The 21,175-nt window shown below is 42.9% G+C and overlaps 1 protein-coding gene across 2 annotated transcripts in view; it reads right to left on the reverse strand.

Annotated features, from left to right (window-relative positions):
* Positions 1-21,175, reverse strand: part of FMN1 (formin 1) — a 360,158-nt gene that overhangs the window by 335,496 nt on the left and 3,487 nt on the right. The window contains exon 1 of one of the 2 annotated variants that reach the window (XM_074996956.1): positions 3,798-4,162. The exons of the other annotated variant lie outside the window; for it this stretch is intronic. Coding sequence (XP_074853057.1) covers positions 3,798-3,975 — 178 coding nt within the window. The 5' untranslated portion in view covers positions 3,976-4,162. Of the gene's footprint in view, positions 1-3,797; positions 4,163-21,175 lie in introns of those variants that run through there. 2 annotated transcript variants of the gene reach the window in all.

Below are 21,175 nucleotides of genomic sequence, written 5' to 3' on the forward strand. Positions count from 1 at the left end.
CATTTCCAAAATGTTTACGTGCATATGTTATAATTTAATTACTTCAGCTTTCAAACACAGCCTCATGCTGTTTGTGAATGACAAGCATTTGCTCAAGTATTTCATACTGATTATTTTTACAGCTTATTTACTGCCAGGAAAAGCTCTGCTGGAAAAAAATTAGAGTAGATGGATTATAAATATAGCATGAGCTAGGTTTTAATTTTCTTGATTGATTAAATACAAAGTTATTCAAACCCACACAGAAAAATTCACATCCTCTGTTTACTCAAAGAAACAGATAATCTAATCTAGGCTCTGAAAATTAAATATTAAAATTAAGACTTTTGAGTTTGTGTTGACAAACTTAAGAAAAAAAATCTAAGTGTTGCACAAATAACAGAAGCTGATTTTTGAAGTTAGTGCAACAAAAAACACAGTCCTGTTTTTGCTGACTTGTGCACTCATTAATACTTTATACACGTACTTAAAAAGAAATTTGGAACCTTCAGACATCACCAGTAGAACTAAGTTCTAGTTGAAGATGCTGATGGAAATACATGCAACAGAAGGGACCTAGCTGGCCTTTCAGATTCTAGGTTGCATTTACAGGTGTTGACTATGACACTGAGCTAGGGGGACAGTAGTGACAAATGAGAACAAGAAGCAATGGTCTCAAGTTACAGAGGGAGAGGTGTAGGTTGGGTATTAGGAAGAACTATTTCACCGTGAGAGTGGTGAAGCACTGATATGTGTTACTTAGAGGGGTGTGGAATCTCCCTCCTTCAAAGGGAGGATGGTAAGTAGGGTGTTGGGAGTTTATTAATGAAGTGCTGTGCTGCATATGCAGCACTTGATTAAGCAAATTCCCCTCTGTGGCAACTTCGAAGTTTTAAACTTTGAAGTACCAGTTTGCATCTAGCTGTGGCTCACCCGCTGGTACTTCAAAAGTGCTAGGTCACAAATTTTGAGGAGTAAAAGGGACTTCGAGTTGCCCTGGCACTCCAAAGTACCGGCGGGTGAGCTGCGGCTAGACACAAGCCAGTACTTCGAAGTTTAAAACTTTGAAGTTGCCGCAGGGGGGGAATTTGCTTAATGAAGTGCTGCATATGCAGTGGAGCACTTCATTAACAAACTCCCAACACCCTACTTACCATCCTCCCTTTGAAGGAGAGAGGTAGTGTAAACAAGCCCTTGTGGTTTTTAAGGCCCAGCTGGACCAAGTCCTGGCTGGGATGACTTAGACAGGACTGAGCCTGCTTTAAGCAGGGGCCTGGACTTGATGACCTCCTGAGGTCCCTTCCATCCCTAGGATTCTATGAATCTATCAGGAAAATATCTTTCCTTGTAAACTAAGCATAGTTGAGCTCGTAACCACGAACAGACTATTAAAAACAGAAATGAAGAATGTCTTTTCACCAGCTTACATTTCATAACAGAACCACAATGATGTGTAAAGTTTTTGTTCCATACGTATTTCATGTAACATAGAAGACAGGAATTCTGACATAATATATATTTTAGAGTTTTCTTGTCCCAACTACAATAGACTCCTGACTTATGCAGAAGCTGCGTTCCTGCAAAACACTGCGTAAGTCAAATTTTGCTTTACTTGGGGTAGCCAGGAAACTGACCAGCTCAGCAGCACTAGACAGTTTCTTGTCTTCTCTGAGAGGCACAGTGCTATGAGTAAAGCTCCAGCTCCCTGCTGCTCAGAGGAGACAGGAAAGTGATCAGTGCTGCTGCGCTGGTCAGCTTCCCAGCTCTTCAGGGACAGCTGTCAAGAGTCTGGCTGCTGCCCCTGACAGGAGCTGGGAAACCACTCCTGTCGGGGTGGCAGCCTAACTCTCAGTGCCCCTGACAGGAGCAGGGAGGCTGCCATCCCTTACAAGAGCAGGCAACCTGCTCCTGTCAGGGACGGTGAGAGTCAGGCTGCCATTCCCAATAGGAGCGGTTTCCTCATTCCTGTGTAGGGGCTGCAGCTGCTCTTGTCAGCGGTGGCAGCCGAGAGTCAGGCTCTTGGCTGCTGCTACTGACAGAAGAAGGAAACCTTACCAGCACAGCAGCAATGGTCAGTTTCCCCACTCCTGTGGGTGAAAGGGAGCTGACACCTGACTCCCATCTGCCTGCCAATCACAGGAGTTGAGAAACTGACCAGCACTGCTGCACTGCTGTGTTTTCTGGCTCCTCTGAATGGCAGGCAGCCCGGAGCTAAGTGCCAGTTCCCCACCACTCAGAGTTGCATTAGCCCAAGATTCACGCAACTTGAGTGTGCATATCTCAGGGTTCTACTGTACTAGAAAATATCAGGGTCACTGTGCACTTTGAGAGCCAAAATTATCTGTTACTTTTTGTTTTGAATCAATCAAGTTATGAACCTCTAAATCATGAGCAGACAAGAGAAATGCCAACAGGTCACATAGGCTGTGTCTACACTAGCACCCCCCCTTTCGAAAGGGAGATGCTAATAAGACACATTGGGATATGCTAATGAGAAGCTGCAATGAATATGCAGTGCCTCATTAGCATAATGGCATCCACAGCACTATTTGGTTATAGGAATAAGGGGATTTTGACCCCTGCAGGGTCCTTTTGAAAAGGACCCTGTGTAGACGAGCCACGCGCGATTGAAAGCGACACTTTCAAAGTGCTATAGCCACCATTATGCTAACAAGGTGCTGCATATTCATTGCAGCACCTCCTTAACATATCCCAATGTGTCCCATTAGCATCCCCCTTTTGAAAGTGGGGTGCTAGAGTTGACACGGTCTTAGAATTACACAAGCAGGCACCACTATAGCACAGGTAGAAGTAAATCTTCCATACTGCTATTTATGTAAATATCCAGGCAAGTTTTATTCCATACTGAATTGCACTATACACAACAGCATATGCTTTTGTAAGACCTCCAGAAAGATGGGGGAAAACTTAAAATTAGTATAGAACGCACCAAAGTCTTTACCATACACATTAAGATCTGCATATCACCCTTAGGTACAGCCCAGAGAAAGTAGTAACACAGTATATTACATTTCCCCCAAGAAACTGTGACACATGCCTCCCCTGCTACTTTCTGCCCCTTGGAGAGGTAATTTACTGCAGTCCTCAAAAGGATGCTGCTTACTTCCCTGTCATGGATCCTGACAGTTCTCCCCCAGTCTCTGCCTCTTTATCACCACCTTGATCCTGATGGGGAACACCAAGAAAACAAACCTTGCCCAAAACCTAGACCCATAAAGTGGGTAACCATAATACAGTCATATGGTGATGATGAGACATGAAGGGCTAGCCATAATCCAAGCCTGGAAGAAATTTTGAAAAAGCTTCTCACATCATAGAAAATGGGACCATCTGTTTGGATTGTCATAAAATTTTTATAGTATTGGGTATGGGTAATACATGTACTGTTAAAGAACATACATTATAGATGTGTATTATCTAATAGTTTACATCTTATTTAATGTAGAACATATTGAATTAAACCCTTTCTAAATAAAGTATTTGCATTCTGTTTCTAAATACTAATGTTTTATATTAATTCACCTTTCATGATATACAAATTTAGAAAAAAAAAACATTCTATGCTTAAAAGTAAAGTATTCATGTTCTATTCTTGTAATTTAGCCAACAATAGGAAACTTTTTTAAAAGGAAATATGCAGAATTTTTTCAATAGTATCAGAAGTGACATTTGGCTACTCTAGTAAATTTAATTTTTTTCCCTCCCCTCACTTGATTAAAACAAACAGAGGACACCAAAAAAAAAAACAATACTTACATCATTTTAACAGTTCTAAGTATTCTTAGCTGCATACTTACAGAAGTAAATACTTCTGATTGGTCTCAGCTTACATATCATCCAGCTCCAGCAAAAAGAGATTTCAACGGAACCATTTTTACTGTAGTTTAGTGAATCCATTCTCAGACAGATTTGTGTTGAATTAACTGAGTGCATAGAAATGTATACCTTCAATAGTTTATAGCTGTCACCTACCATTTTGTACTTAAAGAATCTTCATCTATTGCAATGAAAACTGCCTGTTTCCTTAAGGTAAGTCTTTGAATTACAGCACATTACAAACTAGGAGTTGGTGTGAATGCATTGGCCCTTTATTCCACAGAATACAAAACTGTTAATCTATGACCAGAATGAAACATTAAGCTGCCTCTGATTTTTCATTCCAATTTAATTCACTTGGCTACCCTTCAGTGATTGGCTTTGTCTGGAAAGTCACATGTTATATAGAGACAAAAATACAACTGCTGCTTAAGCTTGTCATGCTGGGAAATCATTCAATTAAAACTGGAGCTAGTTGCTCACAGCCTCTCTCAAGGTCATTCTTCACTGGTTCTTGTAAACTCAAGGGCTTTGTCTTGAACATTCAGTTTTGCCTAATTTTCTTTATTCTGTAGATGTACAGAAGTATAAGTCAAGCATGCAGCACACTTTCAGTTCAACATGGATTTACAATTCCACATTGCTAACAATATTTTGAAGTAGTTTTTGGCTTCACTGGTCAAGAGTCCTGATGATCTACAGTATCACACTAAGAAGTCATAAAGCACATACAATACCAAAGACATTTTAAAATTAGGTTTTAAAATTAGGAAAGGGTTAAGTTGTATGATAAGGGCATCTGAGTGATGACTATCCAGTGAGCCAAATATTTAATATCATGATTAATAACTGTGGCACTCAAGGACCTTACAAAATTTCAAAATCCAGCTATCACTCAAGACTAGATAGTGGCATAGAGGGTATGCTTAAAAAGTTTGCAAAATATACCAGGCTGGGAGGGGTTGCAAGTGTTTTGGAGGACAGGGTTATAATTTAAAATGATCTGGACAAACTGGAGAAAGGTTCTGAGGTAAACGGGATGAAGTTCAATAAGGACAAATGCAAACTTCAGTAAACCATCGAGATACACACAATCAACTTGTCTTGGGTTAACATGACTGCTGCCCCGACAAGAGCAGTTTCCCCAGTCTCTGGAGTGGCGGAGATCTGAGAAGTGTCAGTGATTTTTCATCCCTTGGGCATTATCGCCCCCGTGGGTCAGGGGTAACAAGCCTTGGGCCATTTAATATCATTACAGGTACAGGTTAAACCTGAAAACATATAAGCTGCCATTTACAGCCCTTGTGACGGCCATTTTGAGTTAGTTGGTTTCCCTGGTAACCCTGAACTCAAACACTTTACACCCCGGATCAAAATCCAGGCCTCCAATTGGTCGGCTCCAGACATGTTCTGATTGGGCCCTTAACCCAGGCTTCTAATTGGGTACCTTGGAAAAAGTTCTCGAAGCTTCCACAGGCTGGAGGACCTGACTGAAAACTGCAAACAAGCTCATACATATTCAAATCACATCATACATTATTCATAAGCACACCAGATAAAAAGCGGCGCAGCACGGTGCCAGGGGTCCATTCCTTCCAGCTCAGAAGCCTTTTTGAAGAGCTCCTAACAGCTTCCAACACCAGCACTGCCCAGCAGGGTCCGCCTGCTGTGGCAGAAGAGTGCTGCTATCACTAAAAGAGCATAAAGCAGCTCTGAGGCAGGTCTGGCAAGTGTTGAATTGGCCTTAGTCATAGGGTGAGGTACTGCACGCTTGCCACTAGAAGCCCAGAACTTGCTACCACAGCGGCACCATAGATCCTGCCGCCTTCACGCAGCCCTAAGGCAGATCGGGTGGGTGCTGAACTGGCCTTACCCATAGGGTGAGGTACTGCACGCTCACCTATAGAAGCCTTAGGGTCTGCCATCACTGCGGCACCTACGATCTCACTGCCAACCCATTCACCTGAGAGGACTTCACCCGTCGAGACACGTAAAATTCCCTGCAGGCCTGAAGCTCACCTCAGGCTTCACCAACCCGTGGTCCTGCGGTCTGCCAAGGGCTATATAGACCTTTACAGGCCTGAGGCCTGGACTAAGCCACTAAGACTCCTCACAGGCCTAATAATTCCTCCAGGCCACAAAAAACTTCTTGTAAGCCCGGGGCCTGGCCCGGGTCATAAAAATTACACTGTAATAGTATTGTGGGTGTCGGGTCCCCGCGTTGGGAGGTTTGGGGTCGCCACCCAAATCACGCCCTTCCAGGGCCGAGGGAGGAATGTACCCAAAGGCCCGACCTTTAGGGCCAGACCTTAATGCCCAGGCTTAAAAACATCAGCGCACACTTGTATTAATAACTTTCACAGTTGAAGTTTGTTTGATTGAATTTAGTTAGTTACTAGATAAGATATTAGTTAAATATTTGCTAGAGGTTTAACCTCCCCGGCACCCTTCTACCCTTGTGTTCTAACTCAAACCTTGTTTTTCTACTCCCCTCCAAGCCCCAGTCAGGAAGGTAACACTTCCCTGGGAGGAGACCCCAGCAGGCAAAGCAGCCCTTGGGTCCCCACTAGGGTGGACAACCATACCATCCAGAGCATTAAGGGAAGGAAAAGTATATTAACCTGTCCCTGCTCAGAACTGAAGAAATTAATTAAATTCCCTAAGCCTTTTTACTTTTCCCTCTTCTTTAACTGCCCTCTTTGTTTCTCAACTGAATAGAAAATACTGTACAGGTCTACCTCATGGAGTTCCTGAATATAATAGTTGTAAGTGTTTAAGTAATATATTGTTCCAGCATCATAGTATAATAGCAATAGTAGTTACTAGTTTGTAAGAAATTGTTTATTGTATTATGCTTGTTGTTTGCCTTTCTGTTTGTTCAGTTAGCTTGTTAATAAACTTTGTAGTTATTTGCACCAGCATCAGCCGTCCTCCTCTTCTCGTCTCACCCTCTTCCCTCAGGGCCTGTGTACAATCCCCCGGGGACCCCTGCCGGAGGTGGGTGGGGTTGGTCTGCGGAGGGGCGAGGCGACCTTCACTCGTCACCTGGTCTCCGCCGCTCCCTCCTTCTCCTTGTCTCGAGCCCCTTGAGGGTCCGGGCGGCCTACTAGTGTGGGGTCAACGAGGCCCGCTTTGGCCCATGACTTTGCCCACACTGACAAGAAGTAGGTGGCTTCTGGCTTCCCTCCATTTGCAGAGACTGGAAACTGACCAGGGCAGCAGCCCTGGTTAGTTTCCTGGCTCCAAGGAGCTGAGAGGAGCTGGGCTACCCCTGGTTCCTGGCTACCTTTCACTGACTGGAGCTAGGAAACTGAACAAGGCTGCTGTCCTGATCAGTTTCCCCTCTCTGCAAGTGGAGGGGAGCCAGAAGCCAGGGGTAATCCAGCTGCAACACCATGGAAACTGCTGCAACACCATGGCATGCTGAGGGTTCCTACGTTGAATGAATCAACTTAATCATTTTGGATAGGATGCCAAAGTTATTCACAATGATGTCTTGACAGAAACCTTCAGCATACTGTTGGGAGTGCAACAAGGGTGCCTATTGTCTCCTGTTCTTGATCACAACGGACTGACTGGATTATGAACAGAACAGATGACCATCTGAGGCATTCAGTGGACACTTTTCAAATAGCTAGAGGACATTGATTTTGCCGATGATGTCACCTTCCTTTCACACCAATATGAAAGAAAAGGTCACAACACTAGACAAAACTGCTTCAATAACTGAGCTGAGCATTAAGAAGGGAAAGACAAAGACAACTAGGATCAACTGATCCAACACCATCATCATACTGGGAAGGGATAACCTGGGAGATATGGAGCAGTTCACCTACTTGGGGAGTATTATGGGCATAGATGGAGGAACAGAGAAGGACATCAATGCCAGGATAGGGAAACCAACTCTCCATTCCATATGGAGTTCACAAATAATATCTGCAAAGACAAAACTGCGGATCTTCAACACAAATGTGAACAGTGTGCTCTTGTATGGATGTGAGACCTGATGCACTAAATAGTCTTCAAATTACAAGTTCCAGACATTCATAAACAGAAGCCTGAGGTACATCCTTCACCTCAAACGGCAAGACTTCATCACAAATGAGGTGCTTTGGAACAGAGCAGAAGAACCACCAATCGACATTGAAATCAAGATAAAAAAGTGGGGCGTGCTAGGCCATGCTCTCAGAAAACCATCGTCCATCGTCAAGCTCTCACATGGAACCCATAAGGAAAATGCAAAAGAGGAAGACCTCAGACAACATGGAGAAGGTCTACTGAGATTGAAGGACATCAACTGGGGTACACCTGGAGCCAGCTAGAAGTTTTGTCCCAAGACAGAGTGAAGTGGAAGATACTTGTAGATGACCTATGCTCCACGCAGAGAACAAAGTTTAAGCAGCAGTAGTAGTATTAGAAAACAGGACCTATAAGGGACGACAGAAAGAACTGGGTTTGTTTAGTTTGGAAAAGAAAAGAATTGAAAGGGGAGATGATAACTGGTTTTAAGTACCTAAAAGATTGTTACAAAGAGGAAAGAGAAAAATTATTCTCCTTAACTTCTGATGATAGAACAAGAACCAATGGGCTTAAATTAGAGCAAGATATTTAAGAGATAAACATCTCTAAGGGATGATCCAGTTGGTGCTTGGTCCTGCCATGAGTGCAGAGGACAGGACTTGATGACCTCCCAAGGTCACTTCCAATTTTAGTCTTCTATGAATCTAAGACTCTTAGAAATAGCTTTCTCCTACATAAATATAAGCCAAATGCTCTGATGGCTACCACAATATTACTGCCCAAAACTGGGAAGGAGCAGTTACCTAACCACATCAATGATATGTTGATTAAGGTATCCCTAAGAATGGTTTGGCCTGAAATACTGGGGTAATTTCAAACTGTTCATCCAAAAGCGATGTCACCACATTTCAGAGGGATACAAATGAATCAATTTGCCATTTGTTGATAATTTTAGTTATTCTAAGTAATTGGAAAGTTGAATGAAGGTGTATCACATTTTGCAGATCTAAGGTGAAATGGAAATCCATGGCCTTCAATTAAAGTAAGGATTATTTGTATGCAAACAGATACTATTTCGTAACAGCTCAAAAGGTCAGCTAATGATGCCGATTACTTTTCCTTTTAGTATGACTGCTGTGTTGTTTGGATCAGTACCAAATACTAAGTATTTTTGATTGTATTATTTGTTTCTTGAGAGGTAAACTTCTCATTTACGGCTACTCTTTTCCTCCAGGAGACTATACTGACTTTTCCTGGACTACTTTTCCCCTTTAAAAAAAATAGGTGTATATTTTAGTTAAAAACTGGACTCACTGGCTAAAAACACATTGCTCTTACTGAGCTATATCCTACACAGTTTCCCTATCAACCGCTTACATTCACTTTTCAAGATCTATACCTTTTATTACATTTCTGTAGCATGCAGGAACTATAGTCATGGACCAGTTTCCCACTGTAGTAGCCACTGTGCAAACACAGAACAAAATAAGTAGATCATAAGCCTTTGGAGCAGAGACCAAGCAGAAGAGAAGACAACGAAAATTGTGTGAGTACAAGGAAATAATGAGACAATATTTGTCAGCATGCTGGGCAGTGGTCTCAGCATACCTATGGAGTATGTGTCTGTGCTGGGGAGGAGGAGGAGAAAGAAAAGGAAGGCTAGTGGAGGGGAGGGAGAAGGTCACCTAAACTGTACTTTTGAGTCAGGTAAACAAGCTGTCTGGTTTGAACCAGATTCTTTATTTAAGCAAATCACAGAAGGGTAGCAGATATCCTGTTATGTCCTCCTTTACACCTTCTCTCAGCTCCCTCTTATGTTTTCAGATATATACTGCATTAAGTCACTGCAGTTCCATTCAGTTACCATTGGATCTAACATGATACCCAGTTACTGTAAACCCAAAGTGCATTTTAAAATGAAAAAAGATATTTTAATAATTTTCAAAATTTAGATCGATTGACAGATCATGTAATTATCTGAACAAGACTATGTTAGCCCTTTCAGTCTCTGCAGTATATGTGGATGCTCTTTCTTTTGCTTAGAAAGCTTCACAAAGACAGACTGAAGTGTGATAACCCACAGTTTTAAAAATCATACAAATCTGAATGTATGAAAACTAGAAAGAAGAGCGGTTTTACCCCAAACTCTCAATTCTTTGCAAAATGGACAAAGTATTCACAATGATTTTCCTACTGTGAACCAAGTACCATTCATGTGCACTGCTTTCATGTGAATTACATGTCAGAAACTGAATGACTTTTATATGTGACTGTGCAAACTCAGTTTAAGATATGTGAATTATTTATGGACAAAACCCATAGTATTTTTAAAACGCTAATTAGCAGCAGTTCTCTGAATCACTTAGAGAAGATATTTAGACAGTGCTGTTTTTTTTTTTTTTTTTGGTTAAAAACAGAGGAGCTTGTAATCTGCTGGCTCACCTCCCGCACCCACCCTGACTTGGGGCTGCCAAGGTGCCTGTACTCAGTACCAGCAAATACCATCACAAAAAAGCACAGTATTTATAAACCCTATGTCAGGGATTTTTATCCCTTGGGCATTATCGTCCCCGTGGGTCAGGGGAAACAAGCCTTTGGCCATTAAACATCATTACAGGTACAGGTAGAATCTAAAGTCATATAGGCTGCCATTTAGCAGCCCCCTGTAACGGTCACTCTGTGTCAGTTGGTTTCCCCGGTAACTTGAACTCATAAATAATTCATGACCTGAGATTCAAAATCCAGGCCTCTGATTGGGCACCTGTGGAGAGATTCTAGAAACTTCCACAGGCTGGAGGACCTGGTTGAAAACCATGGACAAGATCATGAATATTAAAATCAAATCATGAATCACGCATGAGAACACCAAATAAAAGGCGGCACAGCACGGCACCCAGAGTCAGTCTGGGGGTGGGGGGGTCAGTCAGTCTGGGCGCAGCACAGCAGCGAAGAAGACTTTTCGAAGAGCTCCTGATTCAGAAGAGCTGAAATCACAGCAGCATCTGCCTCTAGGCAGTGCTGCCCAGAGCTGATCACTGCAGCTCAGGCTTAGCTGTGAGGTGGCGCTGCCGCCTGAAGACTTTGCAAAGAGCTCCTGACTTTGCGAAGAGCTCCTGAGGCAGCACCAGGAGCGTCCATCAGCTGCTGTGGTGCCAGCCCCCATCTTTACCTCAGTGACCACACCGTCGAGGGAGCAGCAAGCAGGCCCTGAGGTGAATCAGTCGGGTGGCGAACTGGCCTTATCACTAGCGGCACCCTTGCTCCCGCCGCCACCCACCATTTTGCAGCGTCGACACCATCTTCTGGACGAGACCTACCTACCTGACTGGGACTGCAACGACCGGACACGTAAACTACCACAGGCCTGAGGCCTAGCCCAGGCTAATCAAACTACTACAGGCCTGAGGCCTAGCCCAGGCTGTTCTCTCAGACAACTTAATACTTTGGGCATTGGGTCCCCACATCAGGGGGTTCGGGGTCGTGACCTGGACCACACCCTTCCAGGGCCAAGGAGGGGCCACACCCAGGGGTTCGACCCCAAGGCCGGGCCTAACTGCCCAGATTAAAATTACCAACTTGAAAACTGCACACTTGTATTAATAGTTTTATAGTTATAGTTTAAATCAGTTAAATTGGTTGCCTAGTTAGTAGTAGTAGCCAGATATATGTACTTGTTAACTTAAGGTGCAGGTGAACTGACCCGGTGGAGGTTTAACCTCCCGGTTTCCCAGACAACCCTGCGTCCTACCTAACTCCCTTACCTACCCCTATCCTCCAAGGCCCAGCTGGGGAGGTTTCAAATTCCTCACTCAGCTGGGAGGAGGCCCTAGCAGGCAGAGCCCTACGGTCTCCAATAGGCTGGCCTAGGAAACCAGCCGGGGCGTAAATGGGGAAGGCATACTGACCTTCCGCTGCCCGGAGCTAAAATTAACTCAAATTCCTATACCTCTTTCCTTTTACTTTCCTTCTAACTACCTTTTTACCTCCGTCATATTAAAGATAACCATACAGGTCTGCCTTATGGAGTCTTTACTACTTATTATTATTGTAAGTGTTTAAGCAATATATAGTTGTTACAGTTTAATATAGAAGTAGTAGCTATAAGTGTTTAACAAAGTACAAAGCCTGTTCAAAAACGTTGTAATGAATTGCCTTATGTGTTTGTTTTACATGTTTTGTTGTTTGTTTGCATGCTGCTGGCTTGAATAAATATAGTAGCAGTTTATATACCCTCCAAGCCTTCCTCTTCTTGTCTCACCCTCCGTCCTAAGAGCCAGCCTCCTGCCTGCCAGGGAAAAACCTCTCAGCCTCTCACGCAGCGATATAGGTCAAGTGCACAACCCTGGGGCCTCCTGCCGGAGGTGGGTGGGGGCGGTCTGCAGTGGGGTGGGGCGACCTCCACTCGTCGCCAGGTCTCCGCTGTCCCCTCCTTGTTCCATTCTCTAGGCCTTCTGAGGATCCGGACGGGTCACTGGTGTGGGGTTAGTGACCATTGCTCACAACCGCCCGCACCGACACCCTATTCATTCTACAAACAAAAAGCATAAAGAATCACTATAATATCAGCTGTCTCCTATTTTAGCCTCTTCTCATCCTTATAAAAATAAGCCAGTAAATCTATGACTTAATTGATGTGGAAGTCCAGTTCTACTTTAGTTAGGAATTTCAGAGGTGAATGAAACCTTACCCTGATGAAAAAAAATAAAAAACCTGGAGAGTCTACCATTCTTGCTACTAGCTACCAAAAAATTTGTGTTCACAGATAGAGTCAGCAAAGAGCAGACCCAACCCAGACCCAGTCACAGGCTGGGCCCATTAACCTTGTCAATGTGAGATCAACTGTAGTAATATGATACCTTGTGCTTAATGTACATCAATCTATTAAGCCAATAAGTTTAAAGTTTACCAAATGAGTTATGTTTGATACACCCTCATGAGGTGGTATTACACACAGTTTAAAGAGGAGGAGACTGAGGCACAAATATTACATGACTCACCTAAGGTCACAGAAGCTTTGCCAGAATTTGGAATGCTTACTATCAGTTTCCTGTTCTACCACAGGATGCACTTCAAAAATGTAAGAAAAATACCACTGCTCCCTCTCCTGGGCCAGATACTACTTCCTAAGGCAATGTGCCAGAGCATTACTCTTTATTATTTAAGTATAAAACAGCTCTGAATAGTTTCTCCAGAACTTTATTTACTAGTGTAACATTTACTTTAGAGAAAGGTGCAGTCTTGCTGCTGAGACAGATTCCTTAAGGCTGGAGAGACAGTCTGCAGGGGAAGCCGGAGGAAAGGTTTACCTTTTGGAGACAAAAAGTCTGAGCTGGGACATATCTGAAACTGATTGTGGTTCAGAGAACAAGTTCAGTTACTCTCAGAGTGGAGAAAGATGATGTATTTATATATGCAGAAGACAAAGATTACGTATATTGTGTTTTTATGAGAGTAGAATTAGTGTCTCTGTATTCAACATTTTTTATTCTGACACCTCTGAAACAGGGAAAGGAAACAAAATCATTGTGCATCCAAAATGAGATTTCACCACTTAATGTTTCTTCTATGAAGACACCACAGTGACAGGAAATAAGCCATGATGTCATGTAAGAAAAGGAATTATAACAAGCAAGACCCTGAATTGCAACATTTTTTCATATGAACTCAACAAATTTTAAAATTAATCTTTAGGGGATTCCACAGTTCAGGCACGTGATTTAGGTCTTGCCTCCACTATAGTTACAGCTTAATCAGAGGATCTGGTTGCCACATGGCCCTAATTCATATCATAGATGGGGGCTTAACTAATCTGCATGTCTGTTGAGGTCACAGTTAATAAGTCTTCTGTCTCTCCTATAAACCATTATTACTCATATTTCAGAAGTCCCACAAAGCTCAGCCAAATCAGGCCCTGTGTGTTAGACTAAATAAACATACAAGGTGACAGGATGCAATGACACTAGTACCCGATATTAGTCTCATGATATTTGGTGGTTTCTTTAAAAATCATAGCTCTTGTTGATACACACAAATCTCAGCTTACCAAAAAATAAAAAACAAACAAACAAAAAAAAACCTACACCCACACACACACACCCAAAACTCTAAGAGAACACAAAACATCTGTTTTTATAGAACCTCATGATTTTGGTGAATGTGATGCATGACTTTTGAATGGCTGGTTCTGACAATAAAGAGTTCTGCAATCATGTCTTCAACTTGCATAAGCAGGATCTGATCTTCCCTTTCTAGCTAGCTGGAAGGGGAAAGATGCGTTGGGTGCATTTATCTAAATACAGTTTGGTCCTGCTTTACTTAGATTTGTTAGCTATTCAGCAGAGGGAATGGGATCTTGCTCAGTGAAATCAACTTAATTTGTGCCCCAATATGATGTTTGTATTAAATGCAGGGACAGCTAAAATAGGTTTACCAATGTTTATAATTTTCTGAGAATACAGAAAAGTAGGACTGTACTAAACTGTTCCAAAGGAAAGGACTCTCAGAGTCTTGTTAAGCGGGCTCTACTTTCAGAATTCTGTAACTTGAGACCATTGCTCCCTGTTCTGCCATCAGTTACTACTGAGAACAACCACTCTCCATACTTTTTAAGAACTCTCCTTTAGGTCATGTGCTCCAGCCTCCTAACCATTTTTGTTGCCCTCAGTTGGGCCTTTCTACAAGGCCTCCACACCCTATCTCTAATGGGAGGCCCAGACCTGAACGCAATACTCCAGATGTTGCCTCCCCGATACCAAAGAGAGGGGAATAATAACTTCTCTAGACCTGCTGGAAATGCTTCTCCTAATGCACTCCAACATGCCATTAGTCTTCTTGGCTACAAGGGTACACTGTTAACTCATATCCAGCCCCTCATCCCCTGTAATCCCGAGGTTCTCTTCTGCTGTACTGCTACTTACCCAGTTTGTCCCCAGCCTGTAACAATGCTTGGGATTCTTCCATTACAAGTGCAGGACTCTGCACTTCTCCTTGTTGAGCTTCAGGAGATTTCTTTGTCCCAATCCTCCAATTTATCTAGGTCACTCTGGAACCTAGCCCTACCATCCAACATATCTACCTGTCCCCCTAGCTTAATGTCACCTGAAAATTTGCTGAGGATGCAATCCATCTCCTCATCCAGGTCTCTGACAAATACATTGGTCACTACTAGCCTTAGAACTGATCCTTGGTGTACTCTATTTGAAACCGACTGCCAACCAGACATTGAACAATTGATCACCACCGTTGGGCCTGACCATCTAGCCAGCTTTCTATCCATCTTACGGTCCATTTATCCAATCCACACTTTCTTAACTTATAGGCAAGAATACTGTAGGAAATTATGTCAAAAAATCTGCTAAAGTCAAGGTGTATCACATACATTGACTTTCCTGTGTCCACAGAGCTAGTTACCTCATCACAGAAACTAATCAGATTGGTCAGGCATGACTTGCCCTTGGTGAATCCATGCTGACTAACCTCTATCACTTTCCCCTCTTCCAAGTGCTTCAAAATGGATTCCTTCAGGATCCTCTCCATGATTTTTCCGGGGACTGAGGTAAGGCTGACCGGTCTATAGTTCTCTGTAATGTCTTTCTTTCCTTTATTGAAGATGGACATTACCTTAGCCTTTTTTCAGTCATCTGGGACCTCTCCCAATCTCCATGAGTTTCAAAGATGATGTCCAAAGCCTCTGCAATGACATCTGCCAATTCTCTCAGCATGCTTGAATGTGTTAAATCTGGGCCCATGGATTTGTGTGCATCTAGCTTTTCTAAATAGCCCTTAACCTGTTCTTTCCCCACCAAGGAAATGGCAATTAGGCAATGCACTACTCTGGGAGCTGACCTTGTCCGTGAAGACAGAGGCAAAAAAAGCAGAGTATTTCAGCTTTTTCCCACATCATCTGTCACCAGGTTACCTTCCTCATCCAGTAATAGCCCCACAGCATCCCTGATCACCCTCTTATTGTCAACAGGTCTACAAAAACCTTTCTTGTTACCTTTCACATCCCTTGTTAGCTGCCGTTCCAATTGTGCTTTTGCCTTCCTGATTCTCCCCTGCATTTTCCAACAACATTTATATCTTTCTTTAGTCATCTGTCCAAGTTAGCACCTCTTATATGCATCCTTTCCAAGTTTAAGCTCACCAAGGATTTTCCTGGTAAGACAAGCTAGTTCCATAGTAAGAAACGCAAACATGGTAAGCATCAGGATGATTTATACCTGTGCCTTCCATAAGGCTTCTTGAAAACACTGTCAGTTCTCCTGAACTCCTTTCCGCTTCATATTAGCTTCCAAGGGGATCCTGCCCATCAATATTCTCAGGGAATCAAAGTCTGTTCTTCCAAAATCAAGATTCTGTATTTTACTGCTCACCATTCTTCATTTTATCAGGATCCCGAAATCCACCATCGCATGATCACTGCAGCCACCCACTTCTATTTCTCCTACTAATTCTCCCGTTTGTGAGTACCAGGTCAAGCTGCACACAGCTCCTGGTCAGTTCCTTCAGCACTTGTACCAAGAAGTTATCCCCAATATTCTCCAAAAACTTCCTGGATTGTCTGTGTGCTGCTGTATTGGTCTCCCAACATATGTCAGGGTGATTGAAGTCTTCCATGAGAACCAGAGCCTCTGATTTGGAACCTTCTCTTAGCTGTCTGAAGAAATGCTCGTCTACTTCATCTACCTGATCTGGTGGCCTATAGCAGACACCAACCACACCAACTCTGTTGCTTCCGTCTCTAAACTTAACATAAGAACTCTCAACTTGCTTTTCTCCCTCCATATACTGGAGCTCAGAGCAATCATACTGCTTTCTTACATACAGTGCCACTCTTCCTCCTTTTCTCCCCTGCCTGTCCTTCCTGAACAGTTTATACCCTTCCATGACAGTGCTCCACTCATGCAAGTCATCCCACCAAGCCTCCATTATTCCAGTCACCTCATACCCCTGCTTTGACTGTGCCAGGGCCTCTAATTTTTCCTTTTTGTTTCCCAGGCTTCTTGTATTTGTGTAGAAACACCTTAGATAAGTAATTGATTGGCCTACTTTCCCCTTTTAAACCAGCACTCCTGCTTTGTTGTTCCTTCCTTCTTCCCCACTTATCTCAGTATCACCCGCCCCTTTGCTTCTCTTCCCACAGTGAATAAGGTTAGCTCATTGCCTAATAAACACAGAAGTCTCTCCCCTCAGGAAAATGATGCAGGTTGAACCACTCTAGTCTGGCATTCTTGGGACGTAACCGATGCTGAATAAGAGAATGTGCCAAACCACAGGTGGTCATTATTGTCTAGCAGAATTACCAACACCTCCAGTGCTTACTGGGCCCTTAGAAGACATTTAAGGGCAAATTGGAGTTAAATAACAGCACAGAACATGGAGAGCCAAGACTGATGGGTGTAAAAAAACTTTAGGGACCATGATAAGTGGTCAAATGGCTAATTGAAATCATTCCCGATTATGGATGTTGCCAGACAAGAGAGTGACGGATTAGAGAATTGCAACAGAAGGTTTGGTGTTAGACCTCTGTGCCAGCAAAGTTTGCATGCCATGGTAAGCAACACAAACTTCAAAATGGGACTTATTTTATTATTGCTTGCCAAACTTAATCTGCTCTTAAGATTTTTAGTCTGGACTTTAATAATTCAAACAGCATTGCTACCTGGAGAAATTGTTCCTTAGCATTTTACTAATTAATTACTTTTAGACCATACAATTTGTCCAGTTAATAGCTGACTCGATAAAATAAAAGCTGTAGCCTGCTTAGTGAGCCAGCATTGTCCTCCAGTGCAACTATAACTGCTGAGATGCTAAAATCTGCATGTTGAAGTGAAGAATGGAAAGTCAAACTGAGCAACAAAACATATAAGCCCAATGCTACCAAAACATGCCACTTGCTATAAATAAGGGGATGGCAAGAAGCCAGGGAAGAAGATACTTAGCACACCCTCTGCTCACCAAATCATAGGATTGCTTTTTGTGCATCTACTACTATCCATAGCCAGCCACGTATTCCAGTTTAAACTGAAGAAGCATGCAGTGAGTATTCCAGAATAAAAGAGGGTAAATATCTACCAAAACCTATTTGTAACAGAACATAAGTCATAATCACCATCTTATGACAGGGATTCTCTTAGTCTTATGACTTCAGTTGACAGCTGCGGGAGTCAAGAAAGAAATGCTTTCGCAGAGCTCCATGAAAAGTTTCATTCATAGCTATATCACTGAAAGTTGGATATTGGTCTTTAAAAAATAAATAAAAACAGCAACAAGAATAAAAAAAAACATGAGATCACTTTTTTGCCAATGCAGCACTGAAAACTTTTTACTGTACTATACTTCAAAGAATTTTTTTCCTTAATTAATGCTGACTAACACCAATGATAAACTTCAGTAGTTTCCAAGGTGAGAGTGAAACAATGCAAACTTTGAAACAAGCACTGTAGTTGAGAACAAGTTGTTTTAAAAAGTATTGAGAGCCTCTAGAAAATTTTGCGAAACAAAAATACACATTTTTCCCAGCCCAGCTGAGAACTGGAGACTGACTATATTACTAAGAAATTCCATACCTATATTTTAAATTCAGTATATACAGTGACAATTTATAATATGTAATCAACCCGGAACAAAACAATTTTGCAACACAGCATATTTTGTTAAAGATTGATCTTAACCACAAACCTGAACTCATTCCTCTCTAAATTTTGGAGATGTTCAGAACCAAATCTGAACTCTTTGGCTTGGATCGAACTTTATATAGTAAACCCTCAAAATACACAGCTATAAGCTGCACATAACTTGCTTCAACGTGAGTTAAGCACAACTTGGAACTGCCCTGTGGCCCCTTTCCCCTGCCTTCACCCAGCTGCATGGCTGTCAACCTGACTGCTGCGCTACTGGAGGAAGGCAGGGAGAAGCAGCCAGGAAATTGACCAGCCCCAGTGGGCTGGTCAGTTTCCCCATCCCACAAGCAGAAGGAAACTGGGAACCAAACAGCAGCCTGGTTCCCGATGCCCTGCACTGGCGGAACCAGGAAACTGACCAGCCGTGAGTTGGCCAGTTTCCCGGTGCCTGCAAGCAGTGGGAAGACAGGAACTAGGCTGCTCCCTGGTTCCGGGCTCCCCACCACTCTCAGAGCCAGGAAACTGATTGGCCCTGGTGGGCTGGTCAGTTTCCCGGCTCCTCCGAGCCCACACTTGTGCAAAAATTTGAGTTATGCAGGGGTAACAAACCACAACCACAAATCTAAATGTGACTAAATGTCAGTAAAAACTAGATGTGAACTTCAAGGCTCACGCTCATTCCTCCTGTAGTATTCACATAAAAATAATCTTAATTAGTTCTATTTGTAAAAGAGGACCATATCCAGCACTCTAAGACACCAATGGGCAACTGAGAATAGGGAGTGGAATGCATGAGTGGCCCTCCTTCAACTCAGTAGACCACAGCAGCTCATTGGGGTTCCACTTTGCAGCCCTGCAGGCCTCCTGTATGCCCCCCACACACTTCTGGCACCCCAGTGCATGGAAGAGACACAGTTCCTACTCCTCCCTCTCCCTCTCCCTCGCAGCACTTTCAGAGCACCATGAGTTGCCTGAGACATGATCTGTTCCCCATTGCTTCCCCTCCGCCCCATTCCTTGAACAGCCACAAATGGCTGATTCCAGTTTTTTAGAGCACGTACCACAATGAAATCTTGGACCATAGCTATGGTTCCTAGATAGTACTGTTATACAAATAATAATAAGAAAAAACAAAGACTGGTTGTGCTATCATAGATCTTATAAAGGGGTGAAATTGTATAATTCAGACCTTTATACAGAAAAATTCCCACCTGATGCTCTAGTCCTGCCTCTTCACCCTTGTTCAGCCTGTTGCTGTGCGTCAGTCTCCCACTCACTCTCCATTGCCAGTTTCCCTGCCTCACAATCAGCTTGTCTCCCTCAACAGTGTCTATCTGCCATCTTTTCCATCCCTCTAATATTCAGCCCATGACTTCTAATTTTAGACCACGCCTAGACAATCTTCACAATAACCTACAAATGGCTATAATCATCTAAACAAAATGGCAAATGAAATTTAATGTGGGTAAGTGTAAGGTAATGCATGTTGGAAAAAATAACCCAAATTACACGTACTACATGATGGGGTCAAAATTAGCTACGACAGATCAGGAAAGGGATCTTGGAGTTATAGTGGATAGTTCTCTGAAGACATCCACGCAGTGTGCAGCGGCAGTTAGTAAGGCAAATAGGATGTTAGGAATTATTAAAAAAGGGATCGATAATAAGACAAAAGATATCATACTTCCCCTATATAAAACTATGGTACGCCCACATCTCGAGTACTGCGTGCAGATGTGGTCTCCTCACCTCAAAAAAGATATATTGGCATTAGAAAAGGTTCAGAAAAGGGCGACTAAGATGATTAGGGGCTTGGAAAGGGTCCCATATGGGGAGAGGCTAGAGAGACTGGGACTTTTCAGTTTGGAAAAGAGGCGATTGAGGGGCGATATGATAGAGGTATATAAAATCATGAATGGTGTGGAGAAAGTGAATATAGAAAAATTATTTACCTTTTCCCATAATACAAGAACTAGGGGACACCAAATGAAATTGATGGGTAGTAGGTTCAAAACTAATAAAAGGAAATTTTTCTTCACACAGCGCACAGTCAACCTGTGGAACTCCTTGCCCGAGGAGGCTGTGAAGGCCAGGACTCTATTAGGGTTTAAAAAAGAGCTTGATAAATTTTTGCAGGTCAGGTCCATAAATGGCTATTAGCCAGGGATAAAGTATGGTGCCCTAGCCTTCATAACAAGGGCAGGAGATGGATGGCAGGAGATAAATCACTTGTCTTCTGTTCTCCTTCTCTGGGGCACCTGACATTGGCCACCGTCGGCAGATGGGATGCTGGGCTTGATGGACCTTTGGTCTGACCCAGTATGGCCATTCTTATGTTCTTATGTTCTTATGTTCTTATGTAGACAGGCACACAGACCAAATGGGTAGAGCAGGAAAAAAAAAAAAAAAAGAAAAAAGCAACCCTCGATCTTGCACCTCCATAGAGAAGCTCAGCTGACATGAAGAAACCAGTTCTGCAGGCATCAGGTAGAAAAAGTCACAAGCTGAGATTAGTGGTAGGAAAGCAGAAACAGAAAAAAAAGAGGAGAAGCGTGAAGGAGCCCCTCTGCCTGCCTTGAAATGAGACGTTATAACTGTGAGTATTATTAATAGTACTTGCAGGTTGTCCGGAAACAGTGCTCAGAGTGCGAAAAGACCTAGTTTACATGTGCACAAACAGGCAAAATCTTACATGCAACTGAAGGCTTGCCTTG

Source organism: Carettochelys insculpta, chromosome 6 (genome assembly GCF_033958435.1).
Source record: "Carettochelys insculpta isolate YL-2023 chromosome 6, ASM3395843v1, whole genome shotgun sequence".
In the NCBI taxonomy this organism is placed as follows: Eukaryota; Metazoa; Chordata; order Testudines; family Carettochelyidae; genus Carettochelys; species Carettochelys insculpta.